A 23,135-nucleotide genomic window follows, 5' to 3' on the forward strand; every position below is an offset into this window, starting at 1 on the left:
GTCCATGCTGCAATGTCGCTCCCAGAAAAGCCTCTTCAAAGACACCCAAGTTTCAGGGTATCTATGAACAGGTACAAAGAAGAATTCATACGTTTACAGTGTGTTCTTCTGACTTACGGACTTGGAGCCTACCCCAGTTTCTGTGCTAACACTTCACAGGCATCCTATGCAAGTGTGAAAGCACCAGTCTACTAAACAGTTGCTGTAAGTGATGGCAACAAAGCAGCACATTCCTAGTTATTTCTCAGGGGGAAAGCTAATGAAAATTTACAATTAATGAATTACCTTGCTGAAGTCAACAGTACTATTTTCTCTGCTTCCTCCACTTCCGTTACCTTTCATTTCACCACTTTTACTATTGTCCAAGTTTCCAGGAGCAGACTGTGGGGAAGCCAAAATCCCTGTATTTAAGGAAATACACAACCCAAATTAGTAAGAAGAAAATTCACCATGTAGCCTGATTCTGCTCATATCCTTAAAGCGATGGTTTGTTTATGAAAGCAAATGTGAGAGGTTAAAAAGTGCCAGGTGTTAGCTTCATACCAGCCACATGAATTAGAATACATCAACAGGATGAAGTTGTGTATCTTAATATTTAAAGCATTACAGAATTTACACAGTAGCCTTTTGAAAAGAAGTGAGTCTGTGGAACCACAAAAAGATCTGAACTAAGACCAGTCTGCTCGCTACAAATGTTTCTAGGTAACACACTCTGAGCACCTCTAGCACATGTAAATTGTATGGAACTCAATGAGGTCTAACTTCACCTAGGACACTCATATCAATACCAATATGAATTCTTTGATAAATTCCAAGTGTAATTCAGAAAATTTAAGAGCTACATTCAATCTTCATTAATCATATTTCCTTAAGAATTTTGATTTTGCGTTAGTAGTATTTATGTCTAATTTCTACTCTCATTCTTCCTAAGAAACCAAAGACCATAAACAAGCTTTCCCAGTATAAAGATTAAAAGTAAATAAAGAGATTTAGGTAAATAACACTCATCACTTGTAGCCATGTGACTGAATAATTCACTCACCCTCTCTGGTTCTGACAAGCCTATCTATAAATTAACATGGGACTAACATGGTTGTGTGAATTATAAATGTTGCATGTTCATGTTAGTATTTATTCAACAGCAGCTTTTCCTAGGAAGACAGCTTAAAAGCATTGCCTAGACTAATCTATCTTTACCACTGAGAGTTCTATAAAAAGCTCAAATCTCAAAAACTTAAATCCAAGCTGTATCAACAGATTTCTACCATTAAATACGTCTCGTTTTTCCTTAAAAGATAAAAATAAAAACTTCTAGTCCAAGAATATGAAAAAATTAATACTCAAAACACTGAACATTTTAAGAGACTGCAATATAATACAATCTACTACTTTACAAAAATTCAGTTAATATTTGTCAGTATCAGTCATTTGTTAAAATTAGTAATCACTTCTGCAATTTCAAGCCTATCAGATGTACTTGATACATACAAGCATGTTTATTCTTCTAGATGGAGCAATTATAACTAATGCACATAACTTAAGGAATCTGGGCTAGCTGCTTCAACTCTAGATGTAAGTCTCTGTGATAGTAACTTTTCTGGTCAACAGACTGGGGCATCGATACAAGTGAAAAACCTTCCTATAAAAAGCACTACACTTGATTTAGCCATGTAATTCTCAAATTAAACAATTCTGAAACAAAAAAAAAATTCTAAAATAAATACTTTTTTTTTTAATGTTGACTTAGCATGGAAAAGCTATTAAGATTCCTCATCTTTAACCTTTGTTCCTATGCTTTCAGAGTAGTGTCTCTTCCTCACCCAAGGGGGCTGGGAGGAATTATCCTTATCAGTGATTTCAACACACTCACATGCAAGAAAATCAAGAAGCAGCTTATTAAAACCCTGGTGACAACTGTGACTGAGCACTAGACTACAGACTGTTCAAATGTATTCTACAGGTTATCAAAAGAAGAACATAATGCAGTTTCTAGAATGGCTCGGCCACTAGACTGGATAGCTAAGAACAAGGAGGCCTGTCGAGATGGGGGAGGGGCAAAATCATTAGGAACGGAAAGAAGAAATCAAGTAAAATTCAATGGTGACAAAGACAGAAATTATGAGATTGCTTGGCTATGCTGGTCATCTTCAACCTGTCCCTTTTTCAAATGGCAGTGCATATTAAGAACATTTCACCTGCCAAGCATGTGAATATCAGCACTTAGAAGACAGAGACAAAAGGATCAGAAGCTCAAAGCTAGCTTGAAACCTTGTTCTTTGGAAAGAAACTAAAGCATTCTACCACGATTCTCTCTGAGTAATCTTTTCAAGCCTCAGCTAAGTTAAAAGTCTCTCCTTAATTGGTAAAGACTCCTGGCTCCTGATACTAATTCTGCTGACCGAGAATCAAGTCAGTGAGCAGCAAATGCAGCTTCCTGCCACTGCATACTATGTCAAGTTCTAGAAGTCCTCCTCTACATAGCATCAGCTTCCAGACTCCTGCTAGAAACAGCTAAATGGTCTACGTGCAAATGGCAGTTATAAAGGAAGTGCTGACAGCTGATCCTATGACTTTTCTCAGTAATTATGAGCTTTATTTTGTCTTCAGAAAACCAACCATTTTAATTTAATCTATTCAGAAAAAACTCCTATCTTGTCATAAAAATTCATGGTATTAAAATAATACGTATACCTCAATTTTCTTTCTCTCTTTCTTTCTTTCTTTTTCTTTTTCTTTTTTTTTTGAGACAGGGTTTCTCTGTGTAGCTTTGCGCCTTTCCTGGAACTCACTTGGTAGCCCAGGCTGGCCTTGAACTCACAGAGATCTGCCTGGTTCTGCCTCCCGAGTGCTGGGATTAAAGGCGTGCGCCACCACCGCCCGGCATATACCTCAATTTTCAACTAACAAAAACCTTTACTGCCCTAGAAGTTTTCTCTCTTTCTTTATTTTTCTCTCTCTTTCGATTTTACTTTATTTTTAATGGTGTGTTGTGAGCATGTGCACAAGTGGTCTGAAGAGGCTGGCAGAAGGCATCGGATCCCCTGGAGCTGGAGTCACAGGCAGCCATGACTCATTCCTGACAAGGCTGCTAGAAATCAAAGTCAGGTTCTCTGCAAGAACAGTATGCAGTCTTTTTTTTTTTTTTTTTTTTTTTTTTTTTTTTTTTTTTTTCCTTTTTTTCTTTTGGTTTTTCGAGACAGGGTTTCTCTGTGTAGCTTTGCGTCTTTCCTGGATCTCCGGCTGTAGACCAGGCTGGCCTTGAACTCACAAAGATCCGCCTGCCTCTGCCTCCCGAGTGCTGGGATTAAAGGTGTGCGCCACTACCACCTGGTGCAGTATGAAGTCTTACCCAGAGTGACCTCTGCAGCCCCATAAGCAAGTTTTGTAATCCACTTACAAAACTATATCCACACCCTGAGTATAGAGCCTGCAGTTCTGACCCTCAGCCTGAGTACAGAGCCTGTAGTTCTGACCCTCAGCCTGAGTATAGAGCCTGCAGTTCTGATCCTCAGACTGAGTACAGAGCCTGCAGTTCTGATCCTCAGCCTGAGTATAGAGCCTGTAGTTCTGACCCTCAGCCTGAGTACAGAGCCTGCAGTTCTGATCCTCAGCCTGAGTACAGAGCCTGCAGTTCTGATCCTCAGCCTGAGTATAGAGCCTGCAGTTCTGATCCTCAGCCTGAGTATAGAGCCTGCAGTTCTGATCCTCAGCCTGAGTATAGAGCCTGCAGTTCTGATCCTCAGCCTGAGTATAGAGCCTGCAGTTCTGATCCTCAGCCTGAGTATAGAGCCTGCAGTTCTGATCCTCAGCCTGAGTATAGAGCCTGCAGTTCTGATCCTCAGCCTGAGTTATAGAGCCTGCAGTTCTGATCCTCAGCCTGAGTATAGAGCCTGCAGTTCTGATCCTCAGCCTGAGTTATAGAGCCTGCAGTTCTGATCCTCAGCCTGAGTTATAGAGCCTGTAGTTCTGATCCTCAGACTGAGTAATAGAGCCTGTAGTTCTGATCCTCAGCCTGAGTATAGAGCCTGTAGTTCTGATCCTCAGACTGAGTAATAGAGCCTGGAGTTCTGATCCTCAGACTGAGTATACAGCCTGGAGTTCTGCAAAACATCAAGGAAAAGTTGGACTTACACACAACCATAAATAAAAGACAACTAAAGTCTGTCCCAAGCTACACCACTCCTCTTGAAATAACGACTACAAGCAATTAATAGAGAATTTCAGTCTTGTCAGAAAGAGAATGGGAAAAACAACACGGCATCCTATCATATTAGGAAGGCTAAACTGTACTACACTCTTTGAAGAAAAGCATCATATAGATGAAGGGCACCTCACCTCATTACTATCATGTGTTCCTCACCTTACAAGTAAACTGCACAAGAAAAATCCACCCTTCTAAGAGTCACATCAAAAATGTGTTTGCTAAACCACCCAAATATCACGATCTCTAAAAAAAAATTATGTGCTTGACTTATGTATAGCCTTCTTCATAGTATTTTTATAACCTAAGTTTTAATAACTTTATTCTTTTCTGTAATACACTGTAAAGAACAAAAACATGCAGAAGTCAAATCATAAGCATTATCTACATATGCTGCTCAAGCTATGTGCTGACAGGCATTCTCAGTGCAAGTGACCCAGAGGCAGAAAGCACCACACGTGGAGGACTCTGGACAGTTGCCTGGAGTGAAGTCAACATTCTCCTCATTCTTCTGCTCTTGGCCTTTGAGTGCTTCTATGTCTTCCTCAGGCGGATGAATTACTACTCTGGGAATATCGTCCCTGTTGGGTGACACCAGGAGTTCTGGGGCCTGAGGCTGACTCTGTTGGGAACTGCTGGAGGCCAGGCGACTTAAGCCAGGGCTGGAAGGAGGACTGCTCTGGGGGGTGGGCACTGGGGTAGTACACCTCGAGCCTGCAGGGGTTCCAGCTCTCGAAGAAGGGAGAAGATGACTGAGAAGAAGAGATAAAGGCGATTCTCCTCTCAAGGAAAGGTTTGAGGCAGACAGACCTGTTCGCAAAGAGTGGCGGGAGGCTGACAGGCCTTCGCCTGAGATAAAACAAGTAAGTAAAAAATGTTCATTGCATTAGGTAAACAGAGAATACAAAACTCAACTCAAACCACAAACCACAAGTTTCAAAGTCCCCTGTGAGGGTTAGCAGGTCAGTCAGATTCTTATTTGTTATAGTGTTACTGAAAAGTTATTCAACTGTAATCAGTTCCATGACTCAACATGTATTTAAAAAATATGTAAATGGGAACATCTATAGATAATTATTTCTCAAGATTCTACATTAGCATTACCTAATAAGTAACTTAAAAATGGTATTAAATGTTTGTAACAGGGGCTGGTCAATGCCCTTAAGTACAGTTTAGAAGTACAAAACAAATTATAAAAATTATTTTTCAAGAGAATTAATAGCCAGGTATGCTTGATGAATCTCTTAGTTCAAGGCTAGCCTGGTCTATAAAGCAAGTTTCAGGCTAGCCAAGATTACACAGTAAGGCCCTGTCTCAAAAAAAAAAAAAAAGAATATGAGAATTATAACATCAAGTTTTAAATCAATATTCCAAAGAACATGTTTTGCCTCTACCATAGTATAGCCAGTTCATCAATGACATATAATCGCTATATTAGCTGGCTAAAAACAAAGCATTTTAACATTCTACCAAGAGCAATATGAGAGTAAATCTAGAATATTTCAAAGCACAGGAATACTTATACTTGAAATACCTGATACTACTAGTAAGTGTGCCTTAAAAGAGAAACACAGTTTCTCCTGAAGCTTTTTAAAAACTACATGGTAGTTGTATGAGAAATGTAACAATCTCTTGTGACCTTAAGAAATCAAAGCTACATGATCAGAAGATTCAAATACAACAAAAATAAAGAATGTGATAAACCCATTATTTGTATGGTAACTAAAATAAATTAATAGAAACTGTTAATACATAAACAACAATCACTTAGCTTTCAAAGAGCTACATGCAATAAAGTTTATTACATTATAATTATAATGTAACAAAATTAACGTGATAAAAATTACATTCAAAAGAAAATAGCCATTGTCTCGTGATGAAAATAAATTAAACTACAAAAAGAATAAAAGTTTAATAGAGTCCTTGAGGTAAATAAATTTACTTCACCACAGTGGAGAATATACAATGAATAAAAAATAAAAGCAGGAACTATGCCATGTACAACTTGTTTCTAAATTAAACTTAGATCCCTTAAATGTACCACATCATAATTTTAAACAGATTAAAAGACTCCTTAATGATCAAATAAAATATCTTAGACTGAGCTACAAGCAATGGCTGCTGTCAACTTCTGTTACGTTAAGGCCTTACACATATGGCTGACGAGTTAGACAACCATTTAAGAGCCATTCAGGGACAGAAGCAGAGCAGAAAGCTACTGTGTCCCATAATCCATTTGTCCCAACTTGCAATCCTCTTAGGCTTCTTGTAATGACACAATTAGAGGCAGTAATGACCCTCATAAGTCTCTGCATATGGCCTTTTTAGGTTCTGTTATCACAGTTCTGTTTTAATAGTCAAGTGAGAACCATACTGGTGTGTTCCTGCTTTGGAAAGAAGATAATAAGGAAAAGGTAGATGGATGTTCCATGTGCATTAGTTTTAAGAAACTGACACAGCTAACTGGCTGTTTAAGGTTGAAGAGGAAGGGAGAAATGGTTCAGTAGTTAAGAGACCTGCTGCTCTTCCACAAGAACTGGATTTGCTTCTGGCACCCCATGGTGACTCACAACCATCCTTAACTCCAGTTCCAGGGGACCCAATGCCCTCTTCTGACCTCCTCAGGTACCAGGCACTCATATGGTGCGCACACATATATGCAAGCAAAACATATGCACACATAATACAAAAGTAAAATTTGAAAAACAAAAACACTGTCTCCTCAAGTCCTACATAATGTGCCACCATCCTCTGAAAGGAAGGGTAGAAATGGGTCTGGGCACCTGGGTTTGCCTTTCTCAATGGATTGAAAGACATCAACTTGTCTGCCATGCATGTAAGATAGCCTTATCATGAAACCTTGCAGAAAGTATATAAATATCTGAAACAAGCTCCCAAAACACTTGTTTATGATCAGTACTTTTAGCATATTTAGGAGGGAAAAAAAAATCAGGAAAAAATCTGATATAGTCATAAAATTCAAACTTAGTACTTAGAATTAAAAACATCGAAGTCACAGATCATAATTTATGCCTCTTAAATAATTTACACAAGATACCCCAAATCAAAACAAAAAGCAGATGACTTAGGGTAAGGGATAGTGACTGTACTTATAGATTGCTTAAGGAAAATTTATGACATTTTAGTAACAGTGAATGCTTTTTCTTCATTCAAATGATTTCCATCTCACACTGGTCTTGTTGGTACAGGCCTATAATTCTAGCACTTGGGAAGTTAAGGAAAAAAAACCCAAGTTCAAGGCCAGCAAAGGCTACACAGGTCAGCCTGTGATAGATAATGAGACTGTCTCAAAGAAACAAAAACAAGCAAACGAAAAGAAACACTTTAGAAATGATAACTTTGAATAAATGAAAAAGGTAACTGGAAATACCACCTTTCTTGCAACATATATTAATTACAACATACTGAAATGCCATTAGAGAAATGTTAGCAAAAACTGGACACCACAACTTATCTCACCATTCCTTTCAAGCAAGTGAGGGTCAGAATGTTTCTTGCCTATATCTGCAAAAGATCGAACCAAGGGAATCCGACTGGTGAATCTTTTCTCATTTTGATGATGATGTCTCTTCAAGAGAGCTTCTCTCACATTCTCCCTTATGGAGTCGTCTAACTGGCCAGAAGCGATCATGTTGTCTAACACCATATCTATTCAATGAAAAAAAATTAGAGTTATTTTTACTATACAAACACTATGTAAGCATATGCATAAAGGTAAATATGAACATTATCCATCCAACAAAAAATAACTAGAGAGACCCTTATTTTACTAAGTAGTATATTTTAAAGAGGTTGCTTTCCTATATAGACATGATAAATTTAGTCAATAAATGAAAGAGAAGTAGCTAATTCTCTTTAACAAAATATTCAATGGCAAGGGCTTCCAAAGACTTCCTCCAACTGCTCTGCCATGCTAAGAGCAGAGCAGTCAAGAAATGGTAGCTCTTACTCTGCCAGAGGTACAGAACCAATGAAGCAGCTTAAAAATCCCAGTCAAAGTAACAAAAGAAACAAAGAAAACAAAGTAAACAAAGAAACAAAAGGAATGGAAGAATGAAAGGACTAATGCCAGTGCCGTTCTGTACACTACTGTGCATATTTTCAATGTACAAAAAAAATGTACAAGGTTTCAAAAATACATGTACTTATTTTACAAATCTATGTCTATTGTTGACATGCACCATGTGCCTGCAGGAGCCTGTAGAAATTAGAAAAAGGCATCAGATCCCTAGGAACTGGAGTTACAGACAGTTGTGAGCTGTCATGTGAGTACTGGAAATCAAGCTCAAGTTCTCTGCAAGAACAACAAATGACCTTAACCACTGAGCCATCTCTCCAGCCCATGTATAGATTTTTAAGCAATAGCACTAAGAAGAGTCTGGTGGGGTGGCTTTCTTTGTTGTTGCTTTTTTCTTTCTGATAGGGACAGAGCCCTTACACATGCCAAACAAATACTCTACCACTGAATTAAATCCCCGGCCCTGTTAGAGATCATTTTAAGTCAAATCTTCAAAACTATGATAAAATTACCCTAAATGAAAAATGGAAAAACCAACCTAGCAGGTAATTCTTAACACTAGCATAATCACAGTTCATCACATGCTTAACTATACTCTCTCAAGGCACCACATGCTACGTTCTGGTGGATGGCAGCACCAACTGAACTCCGTGGGCCGTAACAAGATGGAAGCATGAGGGGGTGTGTTAGGGGGACTGAGAAGCCATGACTGGGAAGATAGGGTGTAGAAATTATCAAGATAGACTACAGGTATGAAACTGTCTAAGAATAAGTAACAAATTCTTTTTAAAAAGGAAAAGCTCTATTTTGTGACAACTACAAAATGACAGTGGGACTCAACTGCCCATACTAAATATCCCTAACTCTAACTTAGTTTTTCAGTCATTCATATAAGAATGGGACTTGACTTAAAGATCTGTACACATAGTCAAATCTAACAATCAGGTAAATTTCAAATTATTTATAGTCCAAGAATTACAGTTACGTTTATGGCTTTCTTAACAAATCAAAATACTTGACGGGTTTTTCTGGGGAGCAATCTTCAGTGATCACACAGTATTACGCTCATCTAAAACACACATGACTTTGGTGTTGAGCAACTATAGACCAAAGTCGTCAAATAATCACAACTCTCTCTTTCTACTTCTCCACTCTCCCTCCTTATAGTCCTTCAAGCCTGTCTTTTGTTTGTTTGTTTGTTTCTACTGCTATACCTAACACCAGCCTTACTAATTTATGCAACTCCAAGGAAATAACTGGAGGTCTCGTTTCTATCACCATCCCAGTTCAGTCACCCTGTATTTTTTTTAGCAGGATAATGTTCTGAAAGCACATGTCAGGATCATTCCTTTCCCAACTTAATCACCAAAACTGCCCCAATGCTCATCATATAAAATTGGTGTTTCAGCCCAATAATTCAAGGGTGGCCATCATCTGTCCCTTTTTTGGGCAAGGGGACGAATGAGTCTACGGCCTCATACATGTTAGCTCAGCACTGTACACACTGAGCTATACTCTCTGCCCTCTATCTTTATTCAAGAAACGTATGCCTGCTTGTAGAGCTAGCTGACTTTCCCAAGTCCCACTGTCTACACTTTACTGGAACTTCTTCTTGCCCATACTCCTCCATAAACACTGCCTTTTCTCTTATATACCTGCTCCTTATGCCCAGGTACTCTGATTCAAGAGCTGTATATTTAATGTTCTCACTGGACCTTCACCATGAAAGACTTTCCTTTGAACTCCAGAGGGCAGACCACATATGTGCTGATGACAGTGGTCAGACTTCTAATTTAACCTGTTAGTCTCTACACAAACCTACATTGCCCCTGCAAAGAGTAGACGTTTCATATACAGTTGTTAAATGAGTATCTTAAAATCACACCTTATTCTCTATTATCTTAAACATAAAAAAGTCAGTTTACGATATAACCTGCTATTTCATCGAGAGTACTTGCTCTCATATCCAGCATGACTGTTCCATTTAGGATGCAACTCCTCAATTCAAAGAGACTGTGCAAGGAGAGAGTTGCCACATAGGGTTTACTCCATCGGTCACCACCGTCTTCAACATCCTCTTCAAATTTCAACCACCTAAATGAATAATATAGTAAAATTAAAAAACAATGGACATTCCATTTGTTTATTTTAATGCCATAAACATAAACTTAAACTTGATTTTTAAAAAGAAACAAGAAATCACTACTGGAACAAAATATACCTCAAATACATTTCCACAAAATAGGCCAATAGTTTACACTGTTGGCAGTCATCAAAACTTGACACCTACATCACATGATAAGCTTGGAGTTTAACAATAAGTAAATAGGTCATCATAGTTTGTTCCACTGTATGATAAATGAAATTTATATTTAAAATAATAATAATAATAAGCCCACAAAACTAAAACGGCAGCATTTCACAATGTAAGATTTTTAACTTCAAATTTGTTCAAAGGCATCTGAATACCAACCATACAAACCATTTTATAACATTAAATGAACGCATTCAAGGAAATAAATTGAGAGCAGAGAACAAAAGAAAATTTCCAGGCATTAACAAGGAAATCCTATAATTTAAAGCACCAGAAAGGGTGACTCATTCTTACAGTCCCAGCACAAAGTAGACAGAAACAGGAGGACTGCTGCAAGTTTGTGACCAGCCTGGGCTACATCCTAAATTCCAGACCAGCCAGGGTTATAAAACAAGACCCTACCCTCAATAAATAAATAAGTAAACAAATCAACTGTAACTTGTAATTTCAATTCATAAAATCGAGAATGACCTGGCAGTCTCCTTCCACTCATACTCTTCTCCATCTCTGTAACAGAGCTCATCCATCTCTGTGAAGAGGTCATGGGGAATATGCTCCTCATCATCATCTTCAGTCCCAAGGATGAACTGTACCCTCTGCGACGGTGTGTCTTAACAAAACAACAGTACATACATTTAAGGGTAAGCTTTGAAACTGAAACACTTCTGTTATGTAAAATAGATTTTGGTATGGTGTGGTGTAGTGGCTCACAAGTACAATTCTAGTCCTCAGAGGACTGAGGCAAGAGGATCACTTCAAGTTCTAGGCCAGCTTGGTCTATACAGTAAGGTCCAGACAAGCCAGGATTGTACAAATCTTACTTCCAAAATCCAAAATATACATAGCATATATATTCAAGTCATATATGTGTAGATGGAAGTATTAGATAAAATATTTAAGATAACTAAGTTCATGAATTAAGAGAAAGGGAAGCCTTCAAGTTGTAGAAACAGATGTGAAGCTTCAAGTTGTCAATATGTGCAGGCCAGCTTTCCTGCTGTTCTCGAGAAATACAACTGTCAGCTGGGGTTCATGTCAGAATTACTGCATGAGACATACTAACAGAATAGACACTGCCTCTTTTAGTAGAAAACCTTAAGGCTTTTAATTAAAAACAAAAGCCATCTTGTATTATATGAGAAGTGAGTTCTCACTAAAACTGACACCCATGTAAGCAATCCTCCAGGCCCCTATGGAAGCAATGAACAGAATATTTGAAGAGGACAATTAGAGATGTGCAAAGAAATGGCAAACACAAGGAAATGACACAGAACGAGAAATGAAGAAAACAGAAAATTAAGTGATATGGAGACCAAAGGAGGAAGGCCCAACAGGAACCCTCCAGAAAGACGAAAGTGTAAGAACTGGGAGAGTTGATATACAAAATATGTGAAGTTTCCACAGGTGTTGTGCTGAATGAATGCCTAGAGGCAAAGCAATATTACTGTGCTCAACTGCTCCTGCACTCAGGACTTGCATGATTTTTAGTGGATTTATTACTAAAGAACTTCTTTTAGTGTTATTCACTGCTACTAGTGAGGAAAGGTTGATTTTTCTACTGTGAGTGAGTCCCTTAGTCCCACAGTGTGCAGACTGCTCAGGTTTACTGCCTCATAGGCCAACATCTGCACAGACTTCTTCCTTCATCGCAATGCATGCATGTCATGTGTGCTTGCTGCCCCCCACCCCCACCCCCACACACTGGTTAGGTGCTGCAGGACAATGCTGTATAAAGGTAATAAGATAGGGTACTTCAACCTTCATCTGAGTCACTAAAGGCTCTCCAGACATGTGGCCAAGGACAGTTAGGAATGTGCTCCCCCGCCAAAAAAAAAAAAAAAACCTGTAAACTTACTTAAAACACTGAGATTACTTGTTTTTAAACACAACTGTGTAGTTCTTAAACATGAGGTTTGTAGATCACAATGTGTGTTGCAAAGGTAAAACACGGGCACAGGGACTGGGGAAAGCTGAGCCATACGAGTACTTGCTCTGCAAGTGTGGACCTCAGATCAAATTCTGAGTGCCCACATAAAAAGCCAGGCAGTCATGCATGCCTGTAACCCCAGCACTGGGAAAGAGACGGGACAGTCCTGAGAGCTGAGAGAACCTGCCTTGGAGCAACAAAGCAAAGAGAGATGAAAACATGAAGTCACAGAGATCTATTTGCCTCTGTCTCCCAGGACTGGGAATAAAAAGTATACATTACCATGTCCAGTGGGTTTTTTTTTTAATTATGTATATATATGTGCATGTGGGGTTTGTATGCATGTATATAGTGCCTGCAGAGGCCAGAAAAAGTTGTCGGATCCCTTGTAGCTGGATTTACAGGTAGTGCAGGCAGTCGTGAGCTGACTGAGATGGGTGCTTGTCGGGGCCCAGTGTTGGGGTCCAGCCCCGACCTATTGAAGAGTCCCTTGAAGGGGGAAGTGAGGAACTGAGAAATGCTAGATAGGAAATATAGAAGTAGATGAAGAAAAAAGACATAGAGTCACAGGATAACTTCAGGAGGGCCCTGGGTCAATACCCAATAGCCTCGAGTTTATTTCTAATGGGCTTTTTTTTTTTATACACTAGCAAGGGGAGAGGCAAAAGACCTCCCTCCCCTTTTCAAGATCAAAGTACTAACACGTGTAGATCTCTCAAAACACCTGGTAACCAGGCCCTATAGCAAAGCATCTTGTGATTAGGCCTTTAAATATAAGACACCTCATAACCAAGCCTTTGCACCCTACTATGCAGCCTTGGAGAGCAACATAAACTCTGACTCTCTGATCTTGAGTCAACTACAAGTTGGTGCTGGGAACTGAATGAATGTCCTCTGAAAGAGCAGCAAGCTCTCTTCCCTGAGCCACCCCTCCATTTCTAGTTTTGTCCCTTTCTTTGAGCTTATTATGTTTTACATTTTCCTTTAGTCTCTTAAGTTAGAACATGGTATCACTGATTCCTATTCCTTCTTTCTAACATACAAGCATCCAAGAGCCTAAGTCTCTAAGCATTGCATTAGGTGCACCTGACAATTTAATTTTTAAGAATAAAAGTACTATATGACCCAGAATACCACTCCTGGGCATATACCCAAAGGACTCTCTACCCTGCTAGAGAGACGTTTGCTATCTTTGTTCATTGTTGACCTAGTCACAATAATTAGGAAATGGTAATGAACCTAGATGTCCATCAACAGATGAATGGGCAAAGAAAATATGATACATGTATGTGACAAAATATTACTCAGCTATGAAAAAATTATGAAATTTTCAGTAAAGGATGGAACTGGAAAATATCATATTGAGCAAGGTCACCCAGGTCCAGAAAAACAAATACCACATATTCTCTGTTATGTGTGAAGGCCACTGTGGTAGAGGGGAGGGAAGGTAGAGTAAGACAGAGGGGATAGCATAACATAGACGAAACGGGAGTTGAGAGAAAGACTACTGGAGGTGGGAAGGTTCAAGTAGGGAGTCAGGTTGGGTATGAGGAAACCACAAGGTTAGGGAAGGGTCAACTACAATGAACAGAGTATGAAAAAGCTATATGGAAACCCATGATCTTGCAACCCAAGTAAAAAATACAGTAAGAGGATCCAAGAGAATGCACGGCTACACAAGAACAGGGGACAAACGGCTTGGATGGAGGCAGTGGGATGGGCGAAACGGCAGGATAGGGAGTGAGCTAACCAAAACTAAGGATGCATGAGTAAATCTTAAGAAAACACCTAGTTTATAAGCTAATTAAAATACACACGTATTTTTAATAAGCTTCAACAGATGTTCCTTGCATGAGAGGACAATGCTGTTCCCAGAAGACATGAGTTATAAAATGAAAATCTCAGCACCAGGCATACGTTATCTCCCTCCAAGTTATTGGTCAGGAAGCTCCAGGGGTACCCAAACAACATAGGCTACTGCAACTGCTCTTGGCTGCCCACCATAACTAGAACATAGGACCTTATCGCTGAAGACACCACAACCTTTGGTTATGGGACATAGAGAAGTCAGTTTTGAACTGACCTGGAAACTTTCTCTGCTGGCTAGCTTACCCATACTGGACTCTGAATGCTGTACACTGACCTACCAGGGAAGACAGACTCACTAGTGCAACAGTGGCATGACTAACGTGGAGTTTGTAGGCATGAGTGAATGTGTGTTATTGATATCAGCACAGCCATGTCAATGACCCCAATGCCTCAGCCCCACGCAAGTGGCAAAGCCTCCCCAAGGTAAGGCTCAGAGCAATGGCAAAACCTTCACTGGGTCTGAGTACAAATGTTGACAGTATATACAGAAAATATCCAATGTAGCTTTCTGCCCTCTACAGATGTTCTGATCAAAACCTGCTCCCCTACAAGAGACTGCAGCTACTCAGTTTAGCTAAACGTGCCTTCCTGTTCCATTGTACACAATAACCTTGCTTTCTTATTCAGCTCTGTGCATTAATCCTGCCTCCCTATCCACCTGTATAGAATAAACACACTGGGCTTCTCGGATGCTGCAGCTTCTCCATCAGAGAGCCAAGTCCACCTGAGCTCAGCTTTTCTGTGCCCATGCATTGGTCTTTTCTTCATTTCCTTATCACCCTAATCAGGTTCACAATTGATCTTCTCTAAATCCAGTATTCATCTGCCCTATTTGTATAGAATAGATTCCATTATATAGACTGTATTTTATGGAATCAATGTACTGATTTTCTGAGTGACTATGTGCAGATGGATGCAGCAGGACAAAAACATGAAGTTGTCAAGAGGACAACTTGCAGGTGTCTATAGCAGTACTTTTTCATCGGGACAGTCAACTCACAATAATGGCACGGAGACTTAGTATTAATCACGAAACTTTGGCCTTAGCTTAAGCTTGTTCTCAATTAGCACTTATAACTTAAATTAAACCATTTATATTAGTCTACATTCTGCCATGTGGCATTACCTCATCTCCATAATGCTCATCCTGGTTCCTCCGAGTCTGGCTGGTGAGTCCGTCTTACTTCTTCCCAGAGTTCTTTCACTGCCTGGAAGTCCCGCCTATACCTCCTGCCTAGCTATTGACCGTTCAGCTTTTAATTAACACCGGTCACAGCAATATATCTTCACACATTGCGCAAACATCCCACAAGAGATGTCAGTTCTCTCCCTCTATCATGTGGGTTCTGGCAATCAAACTCAAGTTATCAGGTTTGGTGCCAACCATCTTCACACACCTGAGCCATCTTGCCAACCCCTCACTCAATCATTGCTAGCAACATGACCTCTCTCCAGTATATAACTGTTTAATATTATTAGGTCACCATTTCCTCTTAGTAAAAGCTCAAGAAATTCCTATCAATTAACCTCTCTGAGCTAAAGCTTAGGCAACTTTCCTATAAAATGAAAATAATAGTATCTATCTTTTAAAACTACTGAAAGAGCTGGGAATGTAGCTTAGTGGCAGCATGCTTGCCTGGCATGTGTCAAGCATTAGTGGGTTCAATTCCTAGAAACAAACAAACAAACAAACAAACAAACAAACAAAAGGAGTTGGGGGGAGAGACACCTGAGATTAAAGAGCACATATCAGACTTTGGTGTTGGCATACAATATTTAACAGGCTGTCAGTATTGGCTTCATGATCATATGTACAGCAGGTTTCCATCCATACTTCTTCAAACTTCAGTATAGCACACAAGAACCTAAAGTTCAAGACAGGTGTAGTTGGGACACAGCTGTAATCCCAGACCCCAGGAGGACTAGCATGAGCTCAAAGACAGCCTGACTTGTAGTGAGCCCCAGGCCAGCCTGGGCTTCAGAGAAAACCCTACAGTTCATGCAGCTTTCTCAGAAAGCACTCACTAAGATACCGGTGATGTCGGCACAAGTCATCTAAGTCTTCCTCGGGATATACTGAATCTCAGGACCACCTAATTATCTATCTTTATACAGCAGAAAATATATAGTTTTCTCTATCCTCTGCCCATATATAAATACCTTTTGTTTTCTGAATTCCATTGGCACTCTGCTTTTAAATAAAATAAAAACCTGACCTTCTAAAGCCAGATGTGGTGATGCATGCCTTTAATCCCAGTTCTGGGGAGGCAGAGACAGGAAAATTTCTATAAATTCAAGGTCACCTTGATCTACATAGATAATGAGTTCCAGAACAGTAGGGACTACATAGAGAGACCCTGTCTCAAAAAAACAAAACAAAATAAAACAAAAACAAAGAAGGATGAAAGAAAGGGAGGGAGGGAAAAAGGAGGGGGAGGGGGGAGAAGGAGAAGAGGAGAAGGAAAAGGAGAAGAGGGAGGAAAGAAACTCTTGTCTTTTTAAACAGGCAATACTGACAAACCAGACCACTATTTCTTCCTTAGGTAACCAGGTAATCAAGGGATTAAGATCTTCTAACCAAAAATATAGCTTAAAAAGAAACAAGAAATCCAGGTATGGTGACAGACACCTGTAATCTCAGCTCTGGGAGCCAGAAGGAGGAAGACAGCTGCAAGTTCAAAGCCATCCTGGTCTACATAGTAAGTTCCAGGCGAATAGGGCCACACAGTGAGACCCTATCTCAAAAGAAGTGTCAAAGTAAAAAGTGCAGTGCTCTCCAGAAGCTTTAGTACTGCAGATGTTTGCTTCATGTACTGTCAGGTAGTGAAGTATATAAACAACACTAATTTGAAAGCTAAATGATAAGAACCAGTGTTTACAATTCAGTCTTAATAAAAAGAAAACAAGGGTCCCACTACCACCACGACCATTTATATCAATGAAGCCTTAAGCTACTAGCCAATACTCTTCTTATAAAGAAAAATATCCTATGGGACAAGGAAATAGTTCAGTGGTAGTATGCTTACCTAACATGCACGAGGCCCTGGATTTAATTCTCCAGCAGGCAGAAAGAAGGAATGGAAGAACAGAAGGGAACGAAAGGGACAGGAAGAGATGAGATGAAGGGAAGAGAAGAAGCAAAGAGATGAGAAAGAAAAATCTTGGTGGCACACACACCAAGTGTGCCTGCATTCAGAAGACTAATAAATTTGAGGCCAGCTGGGCTGCTCAGAGATGCCTTACCTCAAAAGACAAAACAAAAAAATGTCCTACTTTTATTGGCTCCTCCCAATGTGCCCAAATTACTGTAGATATATAGTTAAGAAAGGAATGAAATGAAAGATATGATACTTCTTAGAAAAAAAAGTTTAAGCCATGAGTGGAGGGCAACTTCTCCTACCATAAGAAGGAGACTCCCGTCCATCTTCTTTATCCGAGTCTTTGTCTTTCTTTCTCCGGTGGTGATGTTTGTGCCCTCGATGCTTGTGACGCCGACGACCCTCTTTACTAAATGGTACATGAACACCAACATATACAGCTCGGTGGCCTATTAAAAGTTTTAAAAGTGTATTACTGGTTTTACCAAAGTACAAGTATGAAATTCAAGAAAGCACGTCACACTTTAGAAACAAAGAACTGCATGTAAGCTCATGAAGTCAACAATGGCGGTCTTCAATGATATATTTTAAAGTAGTATGTCACAGTAGAGCTTTGCACTACTAACCAATAACTAAACTAAACCGAAAATTAACTAGCCACATAGATTACTGGTGTAAGCATCAGTTTGTCATCTAAGGTCAATCAAGAAAAGCTAGATATATCATACAATACAGAGATAAATTTATTCTACCTTAAAATAGAGTGGTGACATATATACCTATAGTCCCAGAACTCAGGAAGTTAAGGCAAGAAGATTTAGATTTCATGGTAAACCTGGGCTTTAAAGAGATAAGAAGCAGGCAAATAAAAAAAATATATATATTTATAAAAAATATAAACAAAAAATATGTCAAGTGTTTATGTATACACACATAAACACACATATACACATCTATTCTACCTATATTCATGGCCAATTCAAGTTAACAGATATTCTTAATATATACCTTAAGGGTTATAAAGTATCTCATATATCATAATATACTAACATTTAAGGAAACGTTTATCATTTTTTCATTGTTTCAAAGACTTTTTTAATTTGAATCAGAACAAAATTCAAACAAAGAATTTTAAGACATCAGTTAAGGTTGGAAAGATGGTTCAGTGGTCAGTAGTACTTGTTTCTCTTCCAGAATTTCCAGGTTTATTCCCAGTACCTACAAGGCAGCTCACAACCATCTGTAACTCCAGTTCCAGGGGATTCAAAACCTCTTCTGACTTCTGTAGACACCAGTATGCACGTGATGCATACACATACATAAAGGCAAAACACATAAAGAACTAAATACATCTTCAAAATATATACAGAGTAGCAGACAAAATTTTATTAACACCATTACTGTGTGCTTTTAGAGTAAGAAAAGCTACTATTGGGAAAATATTATCTTTTCTATTCTAATCCCCCAAAGAAGCACAAAAGGTAAGTCTCTATTTTGATCACTCAATAAAACAGACTAGTGACACACAGCTAACAACACTGTGTCCACTATAAGACAACAACCGCTTTCTTCAAATAGTTTAAACAGTTCCCTATTGAAGCTGTATTGTTTTGTTGAATACAAAAAGATGTGACTACAAACTCAAAAAACAGGCAATTATGGGGGAAAAAAAAAACCTCTTGACATAGAGTTGCTTTTTGCCTTTATATATAAAATAAAGAAATAATATGCTGGAATCTTGGGCTAATAATACTGTTTTCATAAAAAAATTTCCTAAGATGGCCAGGAAATAAATACTTCAAGAAACTCTTTATCCTTAGATAAGATTTTACATTCTCATTTTAGCTTTTGAGACAGGGTCTTGCTAGATACCACTACACCCAGAATCCTCCTGTCTTGGCCTGCAAATGGGAACTACAGGAATGTACCACTACCCTGGCCTCGTAGGTGAGATTTAAAAGTGCACTTGACCCTTATCAACTACATTTGATCCTCATCATGTCTATTCCCTACTTGGAAATCTGCTGGCTCAGTAAAATTTTGTTTTAATTTCCAAACTAATACTGCTGTCATGTGTCAGCTGTCAAAATATTAGTGTCAATCAAATAAATGTAGCCTGGTGGCACAGCCCATCATCCCAGCACTTGGGAGGCTGAAGCTGGACTGTAAATTCAAGGATGGCCTGGTATATTAGCTATTTTTCTCACGTTACCTTTCTGGACGTTGAGATCAAACCAGGAGAATTTATTTCACTTAGTTTGAGGGTATATATAAGTCCATCAAATTCAGTAACACATGACAAGCAGACACACCAGGCTCTTGCTCATATCTTGATAGATCAGGAAGCAAAGACAGGGGAATTCAAAAACTCTGCTAGTTAGTGTTCTCCTTCTTCCATTCCACCCCAGTGTCTTTCTTCTTCTTCCCTTTCTTCCAGGCTGGGATCCCAGGCCATGAGACAGTCTCACTCACATTAGAGATAGAGAGATAGGGTTTCTGTCCTCAGTTTAAACTCTCTAGAAATACCCTCACAGACATGCTCCCAAGCGTGGAGCCTCCGTCATTCTAAATCTACTCAAGTTGACAATGAAGGCTAACCATCAGACCTGGGCTATATAGTGAGTTCCTGAGCAGACTGAGCTACACAGCAAGGCCTTGTCTTAAAAAAAAAAAAAAAAAAAAAAAGTAACTGAACAACTTAAAAAAAAAAAATAACCAGACTTCTAAAAACACACTGAACTTATTTGTTAAAATATCTCCTAGTACCTAAGCACTCTGCCTAGCATACTAAGAACTTGATACATCTCTACAGAAATTAACTCAATTATCAGAAAAACTATACTAGAAATTACAGATTTAAAATTTAATTACTCAACATTTCTTCAGGGATGACAGGTATGTTTTGGAACTAAAACTGAGTTTTTAGTCAACAGTGAACTGAATACATTTAAATGGCTTACTGTACTTATGTGAATTATATCTCACTAAAGTAAAACCTATAGGTAAACCCAGTGATTTTACAATTTTATTTTAGTGAAATTGAAACTGAAGAGTCAATTCCCATCACTATGTACTAAGATTACAATCCCATGGGCCCAGCTGGCACTTGGCACACCAAGTCAATATACCAAGATAAAAATAAATTCTATGAAGCTGGGCAGTGGTGGTGCATGTCTTTAATCCCAGCACTTGGGAGGCAGAGCCAGATGGATCTCTGTGAGTTCGAGGCCAGCCTGGGCTACAAAGTGAGTTCCAGGAAAGGCACAAAGCTATACAGAGAAACCCTGTCTCGAAAAAAAAAAAAAAAAAAAAAAAACACAAAAACAAAAACAAAAATAAATTCTATGAGTTAATAGCAGAAAGGCTAGAAAAAGTAAGACTATACTATACTAAAACTCAAGGATCAGAACACAGTCTGTTTCTTCTGCTTTTGCCTTTGGTATCCTCTGTTATAATACATTACACATGGTATTCCTAGACTTTTAAGTCATTTTTAGTCAGGCGTCTTAGCTCATGCAAACATAAGCCTAGCACTCGGGAGGAAGAGGCAGAAAATTCAGGATAAAATGCAGAAGACTCCATCTTTTTTTGTTGTTTGTTTTTTGTTTTTTTGAGACAGGATTTCTGTGTAACTTTGCACCTTTCCTGGAACTCACTCTGTAGCCCAGGCTGGCCTCGAACTCACAGACATCCGCCTGCCTCTGCCTCCCAAGTGCTGGGGTTAAAGGTGTCTACCACTACCGCCTGGCCTCCATCTCCTTTTTAACAGCAACAGATTAAAAGCCTGATATAGGACTGGCAAATTTTTTTTAATTTTATAATTAATTTAATTTTATGTATCAGCCACGGATTCCCATCTCCTCCCTCCTCCTGCCACCCCCACCTCCTTGCCCTCCCCCCAATCCATCCCCCATTCCCACTACCTCCAAGGCAAGGACTCTCCTGGGGATTCAGCTCAGCCTGGTAGGTTCAGTTGAGGCAGGTCCAGTCCCCGCCTCCCTTCACCTAGGCTGAGCAAAGTGTCCCAGCATAGGGCCTAGGTTCTAGAAAGCCAGTTCATGCACTAAGGACAGGTCCCGGTCCTACTGCCTGAGGGCTTCCTAAATAGTTCAAGCTGATCAACTGTCTCACTTATCCAGAGGGCCTGATCCAGTTCCATGGAGGCTCCTCAGCCATTGGTTCACAGTTCATGTGTTTGGCTATTTGTCCCTGTGCTTTTTCCAATCATGGTCTCAATATCTCTTGCTCATATAATCCCTCCTCTCTCTTGCTGATTGGAATCCTGGAGCTCCACCTGGGGCCTGGCCGTGGATCTCTGCATCTGCTTCCATCAGGACTGGCAAATTTCAACATAAAAAGTCCCTAAAGTGTCTATGAAAACTTTGCCATGAACACCAGTTTAGCCAAATGTTCCACATTAACTCACCAATAACACATGGTCTCATATCCACAGACATGTTGGGTATTACTGCAAACTGAGGGCCACTGTACAAAGCACAAACCCACTCTTCTCCTCCTCCACTGTCACTGTCATGAAAACTAGGTCAGAATGAGAAACTCATACAGACTACAGGAGACTAGGGAGACATCACTAAAGGTGCTACAGATTTTACACTGTGCCAACTGGGTCCTTGGAACAGAAAAGGCCGTTAGTAGGAAACCAGTGAATTCCAAATAAAAGCTGTAGCTTAGGGAACTGTAAGTAAACCATTTTCTAGTTCTCCAGTGTTAACTTCTTTATTTTCACAAATGGTGTGATTTCAAAATTAATGTTCTTAACATTAGATGAACCTGTGTAAGGTGCACACAGAAATGTGCTGTACTGTGTATGCTGACATTCTATAACTCCAAAACAAAAGGAAGAAAAGGAACTATTTAATACAATTTCTTCCCATTTAGGGAGGACAAAGAGCTCATTTGTTGCACAATTCTAAGTGGTGGTTACTGTAGCACTAATGAAATGAGCAACTGATGACAACTAGTGACACTGTGGCTTAAACTCCAGTACTCCGGCCAGTCTACCCAAAGTGTGGGAAAGGAGCACAGTTTGTAATCATTACCTTTCATTATCCCAAGTAATGACAACTATCAATGAGGTAGGAAAGGCTTTATGAAATCTATCTATGCCAATAATTCAAGAAAGAATAAATGATCAGGAGATAGTCTGACCATAGATAAGAATATCTTCTACACTATTATTCATTGCACTACACTAGAAAAGCATTCAGTCTTCTAAACAAACACTGACCCCACAGCAATGTTTCCAGAAGCAGTAAGTAAAACTTAAGAAAACACAGACAGCATCAGTTGCTCATTTCCCTGCTAAGCATAAGAAATTATTTTAAATGAACTTACTTTCTAGTTCTTCTTTTTCAAACTTGGTGTTCACGGTTGAGCTAGTTTTGCCAAGATCTACAATGGCTTCCTCATCAGGACCCTAGAAACAAGACATTCTGCTTTACTATAAACCAATGCACATATTATTTCAAAGAACCAAAAGCAGATACCCTCTCACAAAATAATGTTCTGAGAACAACTGCATCTTTTTAAAAGTGTTTATAAGAACTTTTTAAATCCACAGTTATGCAAGGCATTGGTTGTGCACACCTTTAAGCCCAGCACTGGGGAGGCAGAGCCAGTTGGATTCTGTGAGTTTGAGGCCAGCCTGGTCTACAGAGCGAGTTCCA

The 23,135-nt window shown here is 39.3% G+C and overlaps 1 protein-coding gene across 8 annotated transcripts in view; it reads right to left on the reverse strand.

Annotated features, from left to right (window-relative positions):
- Nucleotides 1-23,135, reverse strand: part of Slc4a7 (solute carrier family 4 member 7) — a 94,164-nt gene that overhangs the window by 45,587 nt on the left and 25,442 nt on the right. For 3 of the 8 annotated variants that reach the window (XM_076544476.1, XM_042284374.2, XM_042284373.2), the window contains exons 2-8: nucleotides 22,804-22,885; nucleotides 17,751-17,897; nucleotides 11,026-11,164; nucleotides 10,174-10,334; nucleotides 7,682-7,870; nucleotides 4,682-5,050; nucleotides 286-401 (exon numbers count right to left, since the gene is read on the reverse strand). In XM_076544476.1, coding sequence (XP_076400591.1) covers nucleotides 286-401; nucleotides 4,682-5,050; nucleotides 7,682-7,870; nucleotides 10,174-10,334; nucleotides 11,026-11,164; nucleotides 17,751-17,897; nucleotides 22,804-22,885 — 1,203 coding nt within the window. The remainder of the gene's footprint in view (nucleotides 1-285; nucleotides 402-4,681; nucleotides 5,051-7,681; nucleotides 7,871-10,173; nucleotides 10,335-11,025; nucleotides 11,165-17,750; nucleotides 17,898-22,803; nucleotides 22,886-23,135) is intronic. The other 5 variants (XM_076544477.1, XM_042284377.2, XM_042284375.2 and 2 more) reach the window with 2 other exon arrangements.

Source organism: Peromyscus maniculatus, chromosome 9 (assembly GCF_049852395.1).
Source record: "Peromyscus maniculatus bairdii isolate BWxNUB_F1_BW_parent chromosome 9, HU_Pman_BW_mat_3.1, whole genome shotgun sequence".
In the NCBI taxonomy this organism is placed as follows: domain Eukaryota; kingdom Metazoa; phylum Chordata; class Mammalia; order Rodentia; family Cricetidae; genus Peromyscus; species Peromyscus maniculatus.